Raw genomic sequence first — 23,387 nt, 5'->3', positions numbered from 1 at the left:
CGCCGAAAGAACTCATGCACAGTGTTTGCCCACAACAAGGTTCACTTGTTGCAGGCTGGAATCGAACCAGGGAACCCACGCTCCAGAGGTGAACGCTCTACCAATGAGCCACCATGGCCCCAGAAACGTGTATATATATATATATATATAGGAGTATGTAAAGTATTTTGAAACTTACGTTTCAGTCACTAATTTAAATAAAATTCCAGTAAAATGTCAAGTACAGATCTTCCACAACAAAAGCTTTCTACTTACAGTATTATTCAACTAGAGCGATCGCGGAAATTAATAAGTTTTGTACGTAATCCGAATAATTAGGAAATAATTTTTAAAAAATAGATTTTGAGGTACAACATTCTCTAATATTGCTTGTGTTTAGTAAAATCATATATCTAATTCTTGTTCAAAATAATATCACACTTTTACTACAAAACATTTAAATATATATAGACAAGTCCAATTAAATATATATTTTAACGTTACTTTAGATTTAAAAAAAAACCCTCAGGGTATATTTTACCAAAGAATACATACAGTTCCCATTTCAGTAATTTTTTTCACAATGTTTCTTTTTAAATTGATCAGGATATTTGGCGATCCATGACTGGGGTTCGGATGATAGGAGTTACACTGTATTATTTTTCATTCCTTGTAAATTTCGTAGTAGTTGATTGTTTAACATACAACTTACGGCATTACGATTCGTGTTTAAAGAAAATGCTGACCTACGCACGATGACACAAAAGATGCATTACAAAGAAACAGTAGAGGAAAAAAAACTCCCAACATCGCGCATTCTGTGAGTGACCTTCGGACGAGTATCTAACACAGGACAGTAAACGCATAATCCTTCGCAAGTGAAGTGCATTGTCACAGACAAGTCGTGTAACGTATGCGTACATTATACACAAAGGTCAATGACGTCAACGTAAGAGAAATGAACCTGATTCAGCTGTACTTTGTATACTCGCCTGTAAAAATACATACGCTATCTTCTCCATTGCTTTACAACAAATATACAAATTCCGTTGTTTGCTTTGGCGTCAAGTCAAGCACATAGAAATAGAGTCTAGGATCGCACTCCCAAAAAAGTTTCCTCTCCTTTGACAATCGAATATAAGGGGAGGTGTTTATACTAATACTGTTAAAATTATCTGAATAATTTTATGTTGTTATTCGAGTAACTGTTTGAATTGAACTTTTATTCGAATAACAAATAATTGCTCGAACACAGAAAATGAATATCTGGACATTCAAATAATGAATTAATCGAATTTTAACATCGCCAATATATGTCGTTGCTAGGCCTTGTGTGGAAGATGATAAATTTGTCATTGCTACAAAATCCCACATGGAAAAAGTGAAATCTTTCAGTTAACGTTTCACAATTATGCCCTTTTAGGCAAAGGGAGACGACAATTGAGGCTGGTTTAAAAGGACAAGTTTTGCCGATAGATGTCACTACAGTCTTCTTATCTCTCTCATGTATTTTTTACCTTTTACGAAAATTCACAATTTCTTTTACAAATTTCAAACTACAGACTTCAAATTTTTAGAGAAGGAACTTCACAACCTATCGAAGGGAACAATCCGTGCCGATTTTCTATTTTGAATTTTCTTCAGTGTTGAAACAGTATATTGTTAAAGATTTGGATATCCAATTTCAACAAAATTTGAAGTCTGTAGGCTGAAATTTGTAAGAGAAATCGTGAATTTTCGTGACAGGTAAAAAATACATTAGAGAGAGAGAGAGAGAGAGAGAGAGAGAGAGAGAGAGAGAGACGAAGACTGTAGTGACATCTATCGGTAAAACTTGTCCCTTTAAACCCACCTTAAGGCAAATGAATGATGGAAGAATTGATGGAATGAGAATGTGGGAGGAAACCGAAGTACCCCAAGAAAACCCAAGGACACGATGTTGTCCACCATAATCCCACATGGGAGTCATGACGGTAATAGCATCAGTGTAAGTAGTATGGAATTAATTGGAACATATAGAACAGTCAGTAATTTTTAGTTGCATTGGATTGGATTTAAATTTAGCGTTCCGTTTAGCAGCTCTGAGGCAATATGAGGTGTGCGGACCCACGTAGCTTAACGTAGGATCCGAAGCCCAGGAGCTCCTGCGGGGAACTGAACCCGGCATCCCACGCCGAAGGCACATGCACTAACCACATAACATTGAGGGGCTCTATAAAACAAATCATAGCCATATCCAAGCAGGTAACAAATATATTGTAGACTATACACACACGCCCCACTCAAAAGTTGAACACGAAATACAAGGGACGGACTTACAAGGGGAAAAAAAAGAGGAAAGAATGAAGGTGTTTAAAATGTGATGCTATATATAGATGTGTAAAAATTAGATGAGTGAGTAAGGTATCAAATGGAAGAATGATGGAAATGGTAGATGAACAGCAGTCTATCAAATATTTTCAAATATCAGAGGATGACTGGACACATTATGAGATATGGAGAAAATATTGACTATGGAGGGACTCCCGGGGGGGAAGTCCCCAGAGCAAGGCTGTGATTAAAATATACAGACTAAATAATCCAAAATATAGAAAAGAAAAGCTATAAGAACATAAGCCTGATTCAAACCAATCGAGAGCAATGTTTTATCGAGAAATGTTGGGGAGGGAGAAATTCCCCTTTTTGAATTTCGATTCCCCCCACCCGATTTTTTCTTTTTCTTTTCTTTTCTTTTCTTTTTTTTTTTAAGAAAAGATAAATCACTGATCGAGAAACTCCTGAACCATGATGGTCTACGGGATTATTGGAACTCTAACCCATTGAATGAATTTAAAAGCTGATAAGTACTTCTTGGAAGATGCTAAGATTTGTCAGAGAGCACGCCACGAACTATGGCTACATACGCACCTTAGCACTTAATACTTGTTCATGTGACTTGGTTCATACGACTATAACTATGTTCATAAGTAATCCTTCCTTTAAGGTAAGCCCGTGTTTCATCTTCGTTAACAGTCCCCATCATAACCTACCAGACAACAGTGTTGGACGTTAAACAAAACAGTTCATGATTTCAATTTATAGAACACTTTTTACATGATGGAGCTTCTAATTCTGCCATTCGGTAGTGAATTCAGAAATGCATTCTTTGAAGTTCCGCAGTTATGCCACGTGCGTCGAATGAAACGAAGGACAAATGCACATAAGTGAAATGAAATCATTAATTCAGACCCATGGTTATGCCCTTTAGGCTAAACTAGACGGTTGATTAAAAAATGAAATTTGTAAGCTTTACGTCCCACGATTATGCTAGCTAAGCTAAAGGAGACGGTGATGATGAGAAACTAATGAAATGGTGCAATGCAGAAAGTGGGAGGAAACGAGAGATCCCCGAGAAAACCCACGCACACGGTATTTGTCCACTACAAGTTCACTTGGCGTGAGCGGGAAGCGAACCAGGGACCTCACGCACTAGAGGTGAAAGCTTGATTAATGAAAAAAACATGCTGGAATAAGAATCATAGGAGACAGGATGATTACGAAAGAAGAGACAACTACAATATTTTCAACCGTAAACCCAAGCCCTGAGATTGAACCAGGGACCCCTCTCATCAGAGCACCCTACCACTGAGCCATCGTTTCCTCAGCTAAAAAATTCAAATAAATGATGGCGGAAAAGGAACGTGCAAAGAAACGGCAGAACGTCACAACTTCGAGTACAATATTGCCCACAAACTTATATGACCAGGGATGAACCAGAAACAAGACAACTCTGCATCAGAAAGAATTTACATAAGACAATAAGGGCCGCAGCATCTCAGTGGTAGAGTGTTCACTTTTATTGCATGGGGTCCTAGGTTCGAATCCAGCTCGCGTCAAATGAGCTTTCTGATGGACAAACACCGTGTGCGAGGGTTTTCTTGGGGTTCTTCCGTTTCCTCCCACTTTCTTCATTTCTCATCATCACCGTCTCCTTTAGCCTAGCCTAACCGTGGAACACAAAAGATTTTTAAAAAATAAGACTATAATTTATACTATCAGTATAAAAGCAACAGTTAACACACAAGTTGGAATTGCTGGATTGGTCTCTCACATGACACTGATACTACTGGCACTATTTCCCGAACTTGTGTCTAAATATCGATTCTACGGACAAGGAACAACTTTTAGTTGGTTAATTGGAGTTAGCGTTCCTTTCCAACACTGAAGCTATACAATCTGTGAACCTACAAAATAAGGTGGAATCAGAACGACCGTACTGCATTCATTTTTTATGCTCCAATGTAATAATTTGTAAACAAGCGCTGCAAAGCAAACAATGATTCGAAAATATACTGAGAGCCATCTCGCCCTTGAAACAATATGAGTATTTTTCCCGCGAGATGGAAAAAAAAATCCTTCCGTACTTTCCATTCAACGCGCGACAGCACAGAGCTGAGAGGCTCCATCCTATTTTCTCCCATCCGTTTGCTTCAGAGAGATAGAAAAGGAAAGGTTTTTTTCAGTAACAAAACCTGTATTATTACACTGTACGTATGGTTAGGCGTTTTTATAAAGGTATGTTCTGTAACAGCAGTGGACGGCAGAAAGAGCCAATCCAGAACAAGTGAACAGATGGAACATCAAAACTCTGACTGGCACTATGTTGCCAAATTTCTCATGGACACCAATCAGGGTTCTAAACTAACTGTATTACTGTATAAATAAATATTATTCAAAAGCATTTTCGTGTTTGTGTGTGTCCGTAGTTGGCCATTTTGCGGAATATTTGCGGATTCACTTATCAGTGGTCGCCTCGACACCCAATCACGCGTATAATTGGGAATCGACTGTACCCTGTCAGTTTTTTTTTTTTTTTTTAACTTAATCACCGTCTCATTTTATAATGGAAGCGCCTTAATCTTATCGCCTCGCATCGTGAACGCTGTCTTGAAATTACAAGTGTCAAGAGATTCCTCAGTGTGGTTGGCCACCTGCCTCTTCTCTGGACATTCGTCCATTATATTGTCGCCAGAGTGGTATTGTTATCACATTGTCTGCCATGTTAATGCTTAATCCTTTCAGGAGAGGCGTGGCGTATGACCACAACTTTCTAATGTTTTCCTAAAGGGTTAAAATAATGAGACTAAACCTTCCAAGTATGTAGAGGATACGTCTTTCTCATTATCTTTCACTTATACAGGGTAATTCAGAATTCCTATAACACACTTCGAGAGGTTGTAAACGGTACGTGATAGATTCAAATTTTTGATAAATTTATGTCCGGAAACTATATTCGTACTCAAAAACGACAAGATCACATAATGTCACATCTCATGAATCACGGTGAGCAACCTACACTGACAGAGGGCAAAGTCTTCCGCTACATGACGTCATATGTGCTGCTACGAATGTCCTGTCTTGTGTGTACAATCCGGTGTGCTTCGACGTTCATGCCAGTTGCTTGTGATACTGGAAGAAGAGGGCCGACTGTGGTGTTCCACGGTAATATCGCACGCTCGAAGTTTAAGTCCTACATTGAACTGGAGAGAACCTTTTGACGAGGACTCGCGTCGTACAAATTTGTCTCGGAGCAACATCTAGCATACTCTACACGACCAGCAGCTTAACCCTACAATGAAAATTGTATCATATTTGATACAAAATAAATTACAGCTAGTATTAATGTTCAGGTTGTGAGCTGTATCACAAATACAAATCATATCATATCTGATATTTCTCCTGAGCACATAGTTCACCATATATCCGGTAGATGTCAGAAAAATGTTGCTTCAGTACAGAGAGAAAGAAGTCGTGCGCGTGCTTAGCGAAGGTGAGAATAGAAGAGTTTATGGGTCGTCTACTCTGAAGGACAAAGAATAGTTTCGAGGTTGCAAAAATTCCAAGTTCATGAAGCAAGTTTCCTAATTGATTTTACGAATGCTATAATTTGATTTTGTACGAGAGAGGAACATGAAATGTTGATCCATAATGTATCATAAGTGATACAAAGTATTTTTATGTTTTAGCACGAAAAAATACTTTAGGACATTTTTCTATTCGGATATTAATTAGAAGTGTCTTATATGCCTGTATATTATTTCACTTAAATACAAAAAATCATGCACTGTAGGGTTAATCTTTACCATCCCAGAGGGTATAGGCAGTGGGTTCAGTAGATTTTGTCCCACATGATAATTACTGTCAATGGTTTCTACATGGACGTTCCCGAGTTTCCTCGGATTTTGCTTTTTAAGAATTAATTTCATTTTACCAGGACAGATGTTTACAACAGTCGGAACAAACCACATTTGGGATGTCAAAAATTCATATGCCACACAGTCTCACGGATTAACAGCGGTTTGTTATTAATATATGGGCCGGTATCATCGATGGTCGTCTGATTGGGCCCTAACTTCTTCCGGGCCACCTTACAGATCCGAAGTACTTGACCTTCCTGCAAGAGGGATTGGCCCAGTTGTTGGACAATGTACCGCTGCACATATGGCTTCAACATGATGACGCTCCAGCACACTTTTCCCAGGACACCTGATAACATCTCAATCACAGATACGAGGGCAGGAGGATTGGTCACGTTGGACTGACTTCTTGACCACCACAATAGCCAGATCCTACCTCTCTTTACTCTTAGTAATCGGGCCACATGAAGTGTTGCTTATGAGACTCCTGTCGTGTCGGAGAAAGTTCTAGTTGCAGAAGTTCTGGCGGCACTAGACACTATTCAGCATGTACCAGGTATTTTTGAGCATGCGTATGCAAACATCCATTGGAGGTACACTCTTTGCAATGAACTTTAGGATGACATATCGAACACCTCTTGTAGTGACGAAGGTACAGAGGAAATTAAAACATCACGAGTTCTGGACATTTGTATCGTACTAAAATGGTATAGTAGGGAACGGGACACCATGTGACCCTGTCATCTGTGTAGTAAGAAAACGGTACGTCTCTGCACATGGTTCCTTGTCGAAACTTGTTCTGCTAGGTCCCCTTTAAAACCCTTCGAAGTGTATATTAGGAATTCTGAATGGCCTTGTATAATAATGTCGAGAAGCAGAGAGCGCTTAAACGATAATATTAAAGGTTGCTTAAAAAGAGAGTATCCGCATTGTTTCTTTCTTCCCAAGTAAAATAAATTACAGAATTAAAAGAAGACGAAAGAAAAAACAAACACGAGTGGTTAGCGTTTCAGCAATCTGGAGTTGCGGGTTGAAATCCCAAGGCTAGATTATTTTACTCAGTTCCATTAGGAAAACGCAGGAATATAGCCTTTGATATGTTGTTTGTGGCCGAACCCCTTCCAAGTGTTCCTCTTCTTCGCTATTAATATTTCAGTGAAAAATGGCCTTCCGGTTGAAACCCGTTAATAAATAGAATACGTACAAAATAATAGAGCACTATATTCACGTTTAGCCGAATCCCGATTAGCCAAATTTCTATGACTAGTTGTGTGCAACTTCTATTTAAAAACATCAACAACGAGTACAATACTTATTTCGGTATAACAGTTATTTATCAAAGCTGACTGTTACGACATGGCTCTATGCACTCACTACTCCCATCCCTGTCTATTGTACTGTATCGTAAAGATCAAGAGACACCTGCTAGTTGAGATTTACATACAAATATACAATATTGTACAGGGTGGCCCAAAAGTAGATATACAGTCCCGTACTGTTCAACTCATTGCTTTTTATATAATTTCTTATTGTTATCCATCAGATAGACTTTGTTTCTTTATTATTTGTTCTTAATGTGTTTTTAGTTATATCTTAAGCTCGGAACATCCGAAGCAAATAAACCCATAGACTGGAATGTTATACTTGATCAATGCAGGGATGTATACCTACTTTTGGACCAATCCAAAAACCTTTATTTCTGTTTAATAACCGAATTTTCATTCATCCGAACTTCCACCGCTCATATGAAATGTGGTTAAATGGAACTCTAGTGGATTTGGTAAATGATATTTATTGAACATATTTTGTAGATGCTGTATAATACAATGTAATATTTTGACAAATTTTGAACGATATCAACATGTGGGAAGGGCGTAGGAAACGCATTAAGTGATGTTTATACTCCGGATTGACACTGGATGGGACTGTCTTGTCTGAGGTCTTGGTTCAAGAAAGATTCTAACCTGCTTCACTATGTAACTAGTGAGTTTAACAACCAAGAGAAAAGGGGTAGAATAGAGTAGGGTGACTAAGTTTCAGAGCACACACATTCACTTGAAAAGACAATTAAATGTTTCTCTTATATATAACATCCTTGCTTCTAAGAGAAAAATATGAATTCGTCCTCTTACAGATGTGACATTTCACCAAACACAGAGCACCATCATCTGCTAGCAATGCAAAATGAAGTTTCATATTTCACGTTCCTTACTGAAGAGTATCCATTATTCCTACATTATATACTAAACTCTCTATTCCTACCAGAGACGGTGAGCTCCCTCGTGGTTAAGCGGTTAGAGTGCGCGCCTTTGGCGTGGGAGACCCGGTGGAAGCTCATGTGGTTTGGATTCCACGTTAAGCTGTAGGTAGGGATGCGCACGAGACAAGATTTGAGGCTGTCTCGTGTCGAAAATGTGATGTAAAAGCGATGTCTCCACTCAAAAAATGTACATTTCTCTATTGGAAGAGTTGTCTCTCGACTCGAATTTTGTCAGAAAAATTCTGTCTCGACTCGTCTCGTGCGCATCCCTAGCTGTAGGTCTACATCTCATATAGCTTCGCTGATGAAAAGGACACCAAACTGAAAATCAAATCAAATCCATCTAATCTAGTGGCTAACGCGCGCCCTTGGTGCACAAAGTCCTGGGTTTGATTCCCGATAGGACGCCCTTGACATTCGAATAATTACGGCGGTTCGAGTTCAACCTTAAACTGCAGGCCCACGTCTCATATAATCTCAGCGCTGAAAAGAGAAAAATATCCAACTCAACCAAAAATTGCTCTAACCTTACTAGAGCCTTTCTATTCCAACTGTGCCCTTGCTAGCGCTGCTGTCGATGTGTATTTTCCCGTACCTCCCTCGAAAGAGGAGGGATAAGTTGCTTTATCCGAGGTACTTCATTAGTTATATGCAGACAGGGTTGTCGCATTCAAATATTCCGACAGGCTTCGCTGTGCACTGTCTTGTTAGCCATTGTAAGTAGCTTATGATCTTCCCTCGCCAAGACTAAACGATTGAATAGCCAATTGGCAACACAGCCGAGGTCATTCACTTCTTTCCCCAAAGCAAAGGAAAGATTTCCTCCGTAAGAGGGCGGTAGGGCTGGGGTCGAAGTATGTTTCACATATTTTCCAAGGGCACACTTGAAACAGAAAGGCCCTAAGCCTAGCGCTCGTGCTCGGTTCATAGCGAGTTGCATCTTGTGACTTTGAATATCCAACATTTTACGGCCCACGGGGCACATGTTCAACATTCTAGACCAGAATACACTACTTCAGAACACATTCAGCCCTAGAACTAATGCTGACTCAACACTAAATATTCTCTTCCTGCTCTTGAAACCCAACAAGAGATTAGGAGCCCCCATCCCGCTTGTCTAGTAACTAGCGCGTGCGCCTTTGTTGCTCGATTTCCGGTCGGAGAGAATTTGAACGCATTACAGTGCTTTGGATTCCACCCTAAGATGTAGATCCACATCTCATATAGCCTCAGTGGTGAAAAGGTACACTACACTTCAACAAATACCAAGAGAGAATGTGGACGGCAATACACGAACACTTTTCTATGTAATTTTCTAGTCACAATAACATTTAGTAAAATGCGCCTTATCGAGATAAGCTGTGAAGCAATAAACTATAAAGAAATAAATATTGAAAACTGGGAGCAGCATATTTAGGCACCGTACAGCTTAAATCAAATGAAATGTTTCAGCTTTACGTCCCACGATTACACCGTGTGTGATGATGGAGACAGTAATGATGAGAATGAACGAAATGGTGGAATGAGAAAAGTAGGAGGAAACAGGAGAACCCCGAGAAAAGCCATGCATACGATGTTTGGCCACAACAAAGCTCATTTGGCGCGACTGGGTTTTGAACCAGAGACCTCACGCACCAGACTTAATACTCTATCATTAAGCCACCACGGCTTCCACGTACAGTTAAACAATAAGATTAGGAATTAGAAGTCTGGATTTTCGGCATTTATGACCATGTTATCTCGTCATGTATGAGGGATGACGTCTCTCGGAGATCACACTATCCGAGGAAAAAGGTTGGGGAAGGAACGAAGCGGTCTGGGACTTACCATCCCGGCATTTGCCTGGAGTGAATGAGGAAAACCCAAGAAAACCTCACTCAGGATTGCTGGCCTGAAAATGCTTTTACACTTTTTCGACCGAGTGTCCCCACCGGGAATCGAAGGCGGGACCGCTTGCACCAAAGGTCAACCATAGATAAGCTGTACTTACAGTGAATTTATTTTACTCAGTACTAGTCCGTAACCTCATAATAATAATAATAATAATAATAATAATAATAATAATAATAATAATAATAATAATAATAATAATAATAATAGAAGATGTAGCCTATTCTTTAATTTTACTATGTTTTGGAATACGTTAAAAAAGAAGGTGGGACAGCAGTCTATACATGTACGATAATGTAATGTAACCGAGATCATGGTAAATCAGAGCAACATAAACAAAATAATAAAATGGGAAAAAACAAGAGCACCGGCAAACGTACTGTGTTCGTGGAATTTCGCTCGGGCCATAAATTTGAACATACACAACGAGATCTGAAAAATACATGATCTTGTATCTTCTAGCCATTTCAAACCTTGTTTTTCACCTCAGAAACTATGCCCAAACTCCAAACGTTGAAAGTATGCCAGAAAGATATACAAAGAATAGTGACACGGGTCCTATTTCAAACAGTTAAGTCTCATCTTAACGCCCCTCGATGCTGCAAATTAACGTTATGCACAAAGCAATCTAAAATTTACAAAATAGAGTCGTAAGCACAAAATACATTATCACTTCTCGCTATTCTTTTATGAATGTCAATTTGCATAGATGGAAAAATAATCCACATTTTAAGGGCTTAAATTTAAGACTGTTAAGAAAATAATTAAATTAAAACTTAATCTAAAAGTGTCGATTAAAATTAACTTCGACAACTTTTATTACAATTCAGCAAAGAATGTCTTAAGTTTTGAGACAATGTAAAATTTAATGAATAAAATTACGGTGGTGAGAAAATTAATCTATTACTATGAACGGTCACTGTTTTCAAACGAAACTAATAATTAATAAAATCAAAAATTAAAATATCAATTACTTCTGTACTTCTACAAGAGACATTATACATACTTATGTTATGCTAGTTCAAGTAATTACTGCGGTGAAACCGCTTTTGTAGATTTTGATATGTCACAGAGCTTTGCAGAATACCTATTTTATGAATTTTGAGGAAAAAGTACCTATTAATTTTCTAATCGTTACGATTTATTTAAAGATTATCAATTAAAAATCATTCCTGAAAAATTTAACTGATTAAATTAAAAGTAAACAAGTTTTAATTAAATTCATCGTTATTTGTTTAAAGGATTAATTACAACCCTGTGAATTTGAGAAAAGTTGTAAATCTTTCAGTTTTATGTCCCATGGTTAGAACCTGTAGCTTAAAAAAAAACGAAATGTTTCAGTTTTACGCTCCACGATTATGTCGTGTAGGCTAAAGAAGACGGTGACAATGAGAACTGAATGAAATAGTGGAATGGATAAAGTGGGAGGGAAGGGAAATCCCGGAGAAAACTCACACACACGGTGCTTGAGTTTGCTTGGCACGAGCTGGGATCGAACCAGGGACCCCCGCACCAGATATGAACGTTCTACAACTGAGCCACCGGGACTGTAGGCTGAAGGAGGCTGTAATGATAATAAATGAAATGGTAGAATGATGAAAAGTGGGAGAACTCCGAGAAAACCCACGCTCACGGCGTCTGTTCACCACATGGAGCCACCGTCGCCCCTTTTACAACAGTTGTCTTTAAAGCAGAGGAAACGTAATGTTCTTTACAATGTCGAAAATGACTTAAACTCACTAATTCGTTCCATACAACATGTATTGCACTGATCTCTGTTCTCAGTGATGATTACAAGGGTGCTTCCCGGGAAAAAAAATCCTCCTCTCTACCCCCTCCCCCCTTCCAAGCCATATCTCAATTCACGCTTATTATGGGTTAGTAGTGTTTTCATGGCCAGTATATTGAAATCTTCTCCAGACGAAAAACAAGTGAAATCACGACTGTTAGCATTATACGAACCTGTGCTCCAAAGTTAAACTATTGCTATCGTGTTTTGAAATTTCAGACTCAAGGACCACAGTCCGAATCTCTATCTGCAAAATTTGCAGACCGCAACACAAAGCAAAATATACATTGAGAACCTTTTGTGGTGAATCTGTGAAAGGATTTGCGAAGGATAGAAGATTCCAAACCAAAAAGTCACGTCACTGACGTGATATCGCAAAATCGGAATACCATGTCGGAAATCGCGAACTAAAACCCAAATTCTTGACGGAAACCGATACTGAATGAGGCCCCAGAATGCATATAGTACGAGTTTTATTATTTTCCATCTATAACACGGAAATAATATACATAACTTAATTAGTATTGAATTTTAACACACTTCGTTCTTAACTTCTGAAGCGAACAGTCCTTGTTACCCACCGTGTCTACAGATTCTTTACAGGGAGGAAAACGTTCCACACAAGAAAAAGAAAAGGCCAAGCAACCAGTTGTTAAATTATTCACACACAAACACATACACAAAGTACACATGCCAATATAATGAATTCTATTCTTACTAGCCAGCCCTCTACTCATGCAACATGCATTTCGCCACATAACGAAAAAAAAAAAAAAATCACACAAGGACCAATCACATGTTACTCCTTGCTTGAATCAGAACTTTCCAAGTACCCTTGCACTCAGCAGACTGAGCTTTTTCTACCGGAAAGTTCATTCCTTTAGTGGCGCCCGAGACAACATCGTTACATGTAAAGCAACAACAAAGCGAAGACAATATCTGTAACTTTAACTTACCTTTTTTTCATAACAATAAATTTATAAACTTTTTTTTTTTAAATACCTTTATCGCGTTTCAATTTAACCTACTACCTGTATGAAATATCAAGAAAAATGAAGCATATTTTACTACATTACAGCTCTACATTCCCATCAATATGGTACTCTAATAACGTAATAAAAATATAATTAAAAAAAACAAAAATTACTATTTTTAAAAAAAATTAATCGTAACTCCAACTTCACAAAGCAAAACTATTTTAACTCTGGCGTTAATTACAATACATAAGATACAAGGTCAGTTTAATCGAAAGACCTCACATCCAATGTGTCGTAGTACACTTGACCGTAGTATTACAATTATTTATTTATTTTTAATGTATATTCTACACTTGTATACTTTGGCGATTGAAAACTAACGAAAAGAAAAATGATTGTGAAGAGAATTTCATGAAGTGTCTACAAAGTACCATATTTTATTCGATTAATATTTCGGGTCGATTTGGATTTTAAATAACAACGAAAACAGTCATATTTTGGTTGCAAAGATGGCTAACAGTGGTCATTATGATGATATGAAGCCTACTTATTCAAGTGCTTGCAATTACAACCGTCTCATATATCAATTTTAATTTTACCAATTAAAACACATTAAAAAAAATCGTGTGTTTAAAAGGTGAACGTAAGGACGAAGCATTTTCACTGAACAAAAATTTTCTCAATATGCAATTAATTTGAAACCAAAGTCAAAACCAGTGATTACTTGAATAATAAGAAATTAAATGTTCCAAATTTGGAAGGATAATACGACATTGAATCAGGGAATCGCCTAAACAGGCCCAAGCATTTAATACTTAGATGATAATCCATGATGCTTCACATTTTTGCTTTTATACAATATTTTCAACTTTGGGAAATATGCACTACTTAAGAAAAAATAATAATGCATGTTTCACTAAAAATTCACCTTCTTGAAGTATTGTTTCCTATAAATAAGCTGAAAACCCGTCTTTTTTTTTCTTTAAAGTAATATATAGGTACGAACGATCACTTTTAATCAAGGAATTTACGGTCTTTTTTTTTTCAATTATACATTGCTCAGTAGCCAGGTACCCCATAGGGTCCTGGGTTCAATTACTGACGGAAGAGCCTTGAAATCTAAAGCATTACGGTGGTTCGGGTTCCAACTACTGTAATTCCACGTCTCATATAGCGCTGGTGCTGTATAGGATCGCTACACTACAACCAACGTAAACTGACATATACTAATTCGGAGTTTATTACGCCTTAAAGGCAAATATTTGAATTCTTGAGTATTTTGATCTGAACGTAATTCTATGCAGAATGAGCGAAGAGAACTCTCTCTATTCGAAAGCAAACATCTAAAGCAAAATGAAAACATTTTGAAATCACCTGTTTTACGAAAAGGAAGGAAAAATGTCCAAAATACAGAGCAACTTCGGTTTCAATACATACACAAGATGTGAAAAAGTATTTTATTCTTCATACTAAAGTCGGTGCTTCGTAATCCTAATGGATTTAGTTATATATTGTCCCACTTTAGACCGTGGTAAACAACGCGCGCCATCTGGTACAAGTTATATGTGTCTACGCTCAATTTATTCTTGCATATAAAATAAATCATGTCACGAGTGCATATTCACATTTATGCAAACATATAAGGGTACTGTTTTGTTCACCAAATTAATGTTTTCATAGAGGGAAACAAATCAAAAGTACTCCCTGAAAGAATACAGAAAAGGGATACCACTGGCAACCTAATGAACGGTATTTTTCCAGCAATCGTATTTTCGTACGCAAAGTGCAGGTTGTTATTTTTTTCTTTTGTTATTATTTAAATATATCTCTATAGTTTTATTGTTTTTTTTTTTTTTAACTTGGTAGGCAAAACTATTTCAAATGAGTTCTCACACGCACCACACACACAGTGTTACATTAACTTCCGACAAGTGTTTACATATCGTTTCAATATTTGTGACGCACAGTAAGCAAGTTATTTGGCCACTCTTTTAAAAACCTGTCAATTGACATTTATTTTAGTTACACTTACGTTTATCACACTACAAAAAGATAAACAAACTACGGATAGGCTTACAGATGTAGTAGAAAACACGGATTTGTTCTCTTGTCATCAGCATTGTACAGTTTCAATACAAAGGCAGCATCCCAAAAATGGAATTTGTTGCCAGTAATTGCTTATCAAAATTGAGCATAGTTTTTCTTCTTCACAAAATTAGCATGTGACTAACTTACAAATCTAGGAAGTCTTGGGACAGTTTTGGAACTGGGCGGGCCAATACAAAATTACCAATACAACTTAGCCTAAAAAATTAAAAAATTCTGGATTCTCAAATCCAAAAATATGCCGTAAGTTTTCTCTGGTAATTAGCCAGGTGAAAATATTGGCTTCGTTTGTTTTTATTAATCTTGACTTAGCTGCATATTGAGAATCGTATTTATTTATGAATGCACTCATGTTAAGGTTCTACATGAGGATTAATTTCGACTCATTGCACGTATCACTAATTATACTTTCGTAATTTCATAATTTAAATTTGTAAGTATTTAAACCTGTACAGTTTAAAAGTTAAAAGATGGCCTCACAAACGCAAAACACTGCTCTGTTGTACTGAAGAAAGAAACGAAAAATATGCCTTGCACTAATTGGAGCATTTCATTTCTCGGTAGATTAAAAACCTACATAAATCTCTCTTTAATACAGTGGTCATTTAAATGTCCTGGCGGGATTGTATCCTGCATTCTAGCGCCAGAGTAAAATAGTTTTCGGCCAACTGTTTAGACCCAGTAAAACATGCAATTCGAATACAATTACCACTATGACCTAGCCAAAAACATTTCATTAATGACCTACCTGCTGCAACAGTCTTGAGTACTACAGGATTCCCATTTCTACAACAATGATTTAACCAAGCTACAACGTCTCGTTGTGTATAACCAGCAACTTTTTGACCCTGAATTTCTAAAATAACGTCCTCTTCTTCTAGTTTACCACTCACATAATTTATTTCATTTTGCGATATATCGCAAACGTATGCAAATTCTCCGTTGTCCGAACCACCCCGAATTGTGAAGTTCAAAGTACCGTCTGAACTTGTGGTTAGTACGGTTTCACGGACACCCTGTCGCCAGTGGGACTCAGCGTCTGGGGAACTATCTGCTCTCGATTTGCTTGGAGTACTAGGCCTCTTTTGGCCAGGTTTCAGCATTATGACATAATCTTCCAAGCAAATTTGTTCTTTTTGCAAACAAAGCAGAACACGAAACAAACACACACACTACATTTCGTCAACATTTATAATCCAGTACTCTTTAGTGTCATCACCTAGAAGCCATGTTGATTTGTTTTATGTCCGTTATCGTAGACTCTGACCAGGTGTCAGGTAGCTTCCATTTTTCGATTCCTCTTCTCCATCCTGGGCTGAGCGTGACGCTTTGAGCATCACTAAAAAAATCTTATAAAAGTGAAATTTCGCATTTTTACACTCCATCCATGTCACTACACATCATCATTTTTTCAAATTCCACGTTAAACACCTGTCAAACACACTTCCTTTTGAAATGCGGCCTAGTTACACTGTTCCACGCGCATGCGCATGTTAGAAAACCAGGAAGGATAAGGTCGACACCCTCTCTGTATTCCGCGGCAGATCTGTTTCTCAAGCTATCAGTACAGCAGGGTGGGAGATGAACAGGATGTAAACTACATGCTAATGAGATAGAAATGATATTCTCGTAAAAATTAAAGTTCAAAAATTATTCAAAAGTTTCTAAGGCAATACTGAAGTATATTTTCTCAAGTAGTAAATATATTTAGAATATTTAGTAATATTACACAGTAGTAGTGCAACATTCATATAATGCTGTATTTAGCTAAATCGTATCCATGCGTTACGTTAACTAACGAGATAATGAGAGACACTTCTGGAAATTGCAGTCATTCACTAATTAAGTTCATACATATGAAGCAAAGATCATAGATGTAAACAAGGCACATGTGATAATGTACATTTTCTCTTTATAACTTGAGAATCTGTTATGAGTACTCCTTGTTTTCGCTTAAGCAACTGCGGTACCAAATTCATTTTAATATTACTACTATACATAGAGTAATAAAACCTTTGCTGCAGAAGAAAAAAGCATTTTTCTACGTAGTTAAATCATTACAGGTTTTCCTGTTGATTAAAGATATTCTCTCTCTCTCTCTCTCTCTCTCTCTCTCTTTCTTTCTTTCTCTCTCTCTCCCCCTCCCCTTTTCAAATTCGAAAATTTCAATGCAACATTAACAAATTACGGAAAATAAATTTTAGGAGGTCTTCACGCACACTTGAATTGACTTCAAAATTGTTGCAATAATTGAAGATTTTAGTCAAGACAAGAACAAATGTCGAGTTTCATTTTATTTTTAAATGTGGCAGAGTTTCTATGATGAATCATGACAATTGTTTTCGCAACAATGAGCACTGCACTAGTAGGAAGAGTTTTGTATTATACTCCTTTTCAAGCTTTAATCTGATAGTGTTTAATTATTCATCATTGATTGTAAGAAACTAAATAAGAATCGAATGACAGAGCATAAACTTTTGTTTATGCACTAACCTTCTACGTCGTCTCTCTATAATACTAAATTAGAAAAATAAATAAAGATGCCTAGCCGAAATAGCTTTGCACGGATTCCTAAAATCCTCATGATACAAATCCAGACATATATTGACGAGGGAAAAAAAAAAAAGACATTACAGTGGCGGATATTGAGGGAAGTTTTATCGGTAAAATTTTGAATTTTATCGCTACTAGCAGCGATGATTTCAGATGGTGGCCTAGAAAGATTCCCTCCAGGAGTTATGAAATCCCCCCTCCGGTTAAAATTAGTATAATACACATTTGGCCTTAGAGAACTTTGCATTTGAATCAATTTTACACGAAAAAAAAAATGAAATGAAATCTTTAAGTTTTACGTGCCGGTTAGGCTAAAGGAGACGGTGATGATGAGAGATGAGTTAAAATGGTGGAATGAAGAAAGTGGGAGGAAACGGGAGAACCCCGAGAAAACCCACGAGTACAGTGTTTGTCCACCACAAAGTCCACACGGCGCGAGGTGGGATCGAACCAGGGACCCCAAGCACCGGAGGTGAACGCTCTACCACTGAGCCACCGCACCCCCTCAATTTTACATGAATCTGAGGGGGCACTTCGCGAATGTACACTGTAAGACTTGTATGAACTAGTGTTGCCCACGCAAGTCGAGAAATTTCTCGTCTCGTCTCAAAAACGAGACGAGAATGGTGATGTTTCTCGCCTCGCCTAGTCTCAAATTTGTAAATTTTCTCGCCTAATGGAGAACACTGCTTAAGTGGAATGTTCTTACGTTTCTTGTGAACATCAAATACATCGTTCTTAGCCTTGTTGGTTAAGTGCAACTTAATGTTCCTTTTCTGCATCTAAGCCAGCACCCTCGCGGCTATTTAGATAGTGTAGGTGTCTTTGGCGTGAGAGACCCGCGTTCCATTCCCGGCGGAGCTCATGTGGTTTGGATCCCACGTTCACCTCTAAGTCAACGTCTCACATAGTCTCAGTGCTGAATTGGACACTAAACTCTAATCCAATAAAAATTCAACATCTAGGCTACGTGAGATAGGATATAATGTTTAAAGTGAGCTCTGAACCACTACCCGGGTTTATGAAAATGAAATTATTTAGTTTCACGTCCCACAGATATCCCGGTTAAACCAAAGGAGAAACGAATGGTGAAATCAGAATGTGGAAGGAAACTGGAGAATCTAGTGAAAATCCGTAGTTATTAGTCGGGTTTGTATCTGAGGTGAGTACCCGTTCCGGGAATTGGACACAGCACCACGCGCACAGAAAGCTCGCCCCTTAGCCATCAGCCGGAAAAGAGGACTCAGATGTAACTGTCGAATTCAAGGTTACAAGTTGTCAGGATATCCATTCAACATTCCAGAAGCACATAACTTTCGCTAATAATAATAATAAATATAATAATAATAATAATAATAATAATAATAATAATAATAATAATAATAATAATAATAATAATTTCCCAGAGTCAAGATTATCTGAAACTTGAATCTCATATTCAAATACTGGACCTGATATGGTGTGAGGGATTTTTCGTTCGATTGCAGGCCTATTGAGTTCCTTGTGTGCAACATAGTGCCCGTTGGCTTTCTCGGAGTTCAGATCTCACTTTGTATATAGTGTAAATCATTCCCTTGTATTCAGTGTTCGAAGTGAAAAAAGAAAACAGAGGCGGTATGTTTTATTACGAGTTCGACTTGACATACTGGCTATCTAAATATTGAAATGCAGTGAGGGTATGTTTCCTAAAAGATTGCATTTCTATTCACACAATGACTGAAAACCATTGGAGAGCTTCTCTGTAGTAACGCGAACGGATGGAGGCATGGAGGGACTTTGATCCCCTCCAGCTTTCTGAAAAAAAAATCCCCTTATCTTGTATTATAGAGAACTAGCAGCGTTCACCCCGCTTCGCTGCGGTCACCCCGGAACGCAATAAACTTTGTTACTTAGATAATTTTTACTTTTTCGCTTTCAAGTGATATGATAAAAACCATAGAAGATTGCAGTAAATGTTAACATTATATCGCCTGTCATTTATGTTAACCCGCCCCGCTTCGCTGCGGTCACCCCGGAAGTTTTCGCTTTCAAGTGATATGATAAAAACCATAGTAGATTGCAGTAAATGTTAACATTATATCGCCTGTCATTTATGTTAACCCGCCGAGTTACATGGTCATGCGGGTTGCATATAAATACGTTTATTTTTACCTATGATGAATAACTAACAAAGGATTTGTACGTTATGGACACTTGAATGGTCAATTATCTCAAGACACTGGTAATTAAAAATTAAAGTGATATGATAAAAACCATCTAGGGTCCAAATCCTAATAACCCCCCAAAAATAAAAGAAATTGGTTCAGCCGTATTAGCGTGATGAGGGAACAAAGGATTTTGTACGTTCTCTTTTATATATAAGATTATACACGAAAATGCTCAAAAACCGAACGAAGATATCAATAATTTCCTGTGGGAAAACTCCCGGTCTCCAACTCGACTGTGGGGTATTCCAAACACCCGGAAGATCAGCTCCCATAGCAGACAACTCCTAAACCCGCCCATGCTCACAACACAGTATTTATATGCATTAAGGCAAGAAGACACACACACACATACATACATAAAAAAGAAACAATCAATATGGCACATGTAAATATAAACTAGTTGAACGTCTTTGCAGACACCTCATAAAAAACGGAAAAAGGTAAGAGAAACGACGGTGTTGTCAACTTAGAAATTAATTCGATTATTTCTACATAAGAAATAAAACCTTTTACATGCAAAACTATTCGTCAATTACTGTGTATAAAAATGGATTTTTTAAAAAGGTATTTAGCATCTACTTTCCAGTGACGGTATGCTTTAATCATTGAAAAAACAGAGACGATATGCCTTCATCACTGAAAAAGCAGAGGCGGTATGGCATACCACTGCATACCGTCTCACTTCGAACTCTGCTTGTATTTTTACGTCTTCTTTGACCGACGGCCGTATAAGTACAACAAACGAAATATTTCATTTTAGTAGGTAATCAGTAAAAAAAAAAAAATCTTCGTTTAATTTCAATGCCACCGAATATTTATTTTTAAAAAAAAATATTTAAAAGGAGATTTTGTCTTACATTTTTTATATATACAATTTGTAGAAATTAAAGGAAATTACTCACGAAAATCTTAACTTGTTTAATTTTCTAGAAAGTGCAATGTACTATTCACTAAATCAGGGATGCAAATAAGCAACAATATTTTACTAGCCCAAGAAAAAAGCTACCATCTCACAATAAAAATCATTTACTTCCCTTCGGTATGATATTAAATACTCGCCCGCACCGATGAACCACTCGCCCTAAGCGAGTGGTTATTTGCATCCCAGCACTAAATTAACCAACGTTTCTGAAATGACCTTCATTCTTGCCCAGTTAGCACCTTTAACGTATGCCTCATAATTAATTTTAATATGTATTTTCTACAAGGTTCGATTCCCAGTGGGGTCACTCGGACGAAAAAGTGTAAAAACTATTTTTGGCCAGCCATTCTGAGAAGTTTCCCTCATTCACATCAGTCAAATGCCGGGGTCGTACCTCACAGAATGGTTCTAGGGCGCTTCCTTCCTTCTGCAGTCTTTTTTACTCCCCAATTCCTCTGAAGTGTGCTCGCCGAAGGTCACCCCTCATATGTGACGGGCTAACATGGTCAAGATGCCGAATCCCAGATATTAATTCATAATCATAATATGTGTTCTTTATTAATCGATGGAATAAATATTCTATGATTGCGTGGAAAGAAATGAGAGAATATTGGGGTATTACTTAGTTTCTTCCCCAGATCACTTGTTAGTGACTCTGGCTCAGTTAGTAGTGATTACGGTTTGTTATTTGTAATTGTGATGAGTATAAATTCAGTGTGGACGTATTTCATAAAAACTACAGTGCATAAAACACAAAAAGCTTGTGCTAGGTGGCCGCCAAAAGGCACAAATACTATCTAACCGATTCAGGGCAAGAGTGCAGTAGGGGAATCCGAGAGTTAGTGAGGGGGTGCGTCCGTACGGAGCAGCGCGTCAGTGATGGTGAGTATACGCATAAACGGGTGAGTTTACAATCGGACAAGTTTAGCTCCGGAGCCGTCGATGGATTTGCGAGAAATACTAAATGCGATCAGACTTCAATAAAAAATAAAAAGTCATAAATGTTCCTGGCTGAAATCGATTCAGGGACCCTTCATATCAGAAGTGCACACACTACCAGTTTCATCATGCTCCTATTACTGAACATATGTTCGTTTACATATTTTAAGAAAGAAGAGGGTAAACATTACAATACACGCTCCATTTGCACATCAGTAAGTAGGGTAGGCGTAAGAACAGGTTACCTTAAGGTTAGGGAAATTTTGATCAATTTTCGTAAATTTGATAGAATGCAATTTTTCGTTTGTGAGTGAGTATATCAGCTGGAACGGGCATTGTAAAGTTAACCCAAAGAAGAAAAACAGCAAAGTAACATTGCTTACAACGGGTAGAGTACTTCTGGATCTTAGTATGTTTTCCAAGTCCTAACGCCTCCATTAAACTCTAATTACTCTGTCCATGTTACTTCTGTGAAAGATTCAACTCTATGACAACTTACCAGAAAAGATAGTACTATGTCCTGATAGTACACTAAACGAGTATGAGCGGAAATTTTCTTATATAAACTGCTGCTGGAACATTTAACTTCCAGAAGAGTCACTTGATACCCCAGTATTAATGTACACAGTACCTAGTACTATATAAAATATATTACATCACTTATTCACTTCCGTACACTATGTCCAATTCCTTATGAATTTTGTATTAATGTTATTATTTCTTTTCTCTGTTTTAAACACGAAGCATTGCATTTTGCTACGCAAAACAGAAGTCAGTCCTCATTGAACTAACTAGCTATTAACACGAACAACAGACACTTCTCGAACGCAAGTCCTATACAGACAGAAGCTGTTGACAACATCGCAAACAAACTACAGTAAATGATTGAGAGATCAAGGCTATGACAGTCTTTTATCGTAAACAACATAGTTCATCAAGACCTTACGATTTTTTTTTTTAAAAAAAATAAAGCGTTAGAAAAATAACCGTGTCTCTCACAAGGATTATTTGTGTTATCAGATACACATATTTACATTCATTACTTACGACACAATATGTATCCACTAGGAAAGATTCCTGACATAAGTAGGCTATATTTACATATTTTTGATGATAGTTGTTTCCTCTCAGAAAGAGTTTCAACGTTTGTTAGTCTATGCTATGTTTATTTTATGTATCTATTATGCGTAATAGAAAATACCTTTTCTCCCGAGATCAACACATATTTTTTTTATCGCAACCAGGATTCTTTTGCTGGGGTTGAATCCAAAGGCTCATACATGAGACCAGGGCCTGCCGTAGGCAACTTGCCGCCTCGTAATGGTATCATTTACAGCCCCCACCCTTTCTCCAGAACAAACCGTTACCTCATCATGAACAACGAAGCGGAGAGAAAGTGCACTTGCACTCAGAAAGTCCTAAACACTACAAATACAATCTCGTTGTGTCTGTTTTTCTTTAGATAATAATCTATTATGTTAGTGAAAGATAAAGCAAACATGCCTCCACAGCAAAGGCGGTAATCCCTTTTATAGCATTTAATATCGAGCTTCAATCTCAATAGGGTCAGTACGCCTAAAGTCTGCCGT

General features: G+C 37.6%; 1 protein-coding gene across 10 annotated transcripts in view; it reads right to left on the bottom strand.

The window, feature by feature from the left end:
• The window catches only part of Magi (membrane associated guanylate kinase, WW and PDZ domain containing protein magi), a 265,392-nt gene extending 242,724 nt beyond the window's left edge, over positions 1-22,668 (bottom strand). For 4 of the 10 annotated variants that reach the window (XR_014131817.1, XR_014131818.1, XM_081761535.1 and 1 more), the window contains exon 1: positions 15,926-16,662. Coding sequence is in view for 7 of the 10 variants with exons in the window: in XM_081761535.1 (XP_081617661.1) it covers positions 15,926-16,280 (355 nt within the window). In the remaining 3 variants the exon portion in view is untranslated. Of the gene's footprint in view, positions 1-15,925; positions 16,663-22,297 lie in introns of those variants that run through there. The other 6 variants (XM_081761530.1, XM_081761529.1, XM_081761536.1 and 3 more) reach the window with 5 other exon arrangements.
• Between the last annotated feature and the right edge of the window lie 719 nt (positions 22,669-23,387).

Source organism: Thermobia domestica, chromosome 6, assembly GCF_964235325.1.
Source record: "Thermobia domestica chromosome 6, izTheDome1.hap1.1, whole genome shotgun sequence".
Taxonomy (NCBI): domain Eukaryota; kingdom Metazoa; phylum Arthropoda; class Insecta; order Zygentoma; family Lepismatidae; genus Thermobia; species Thermobia domestica.
Note: the sequence above shows the minus strand (reverse complement) of the source record. Positions and strands in the feature narration are given on the sequence as shown.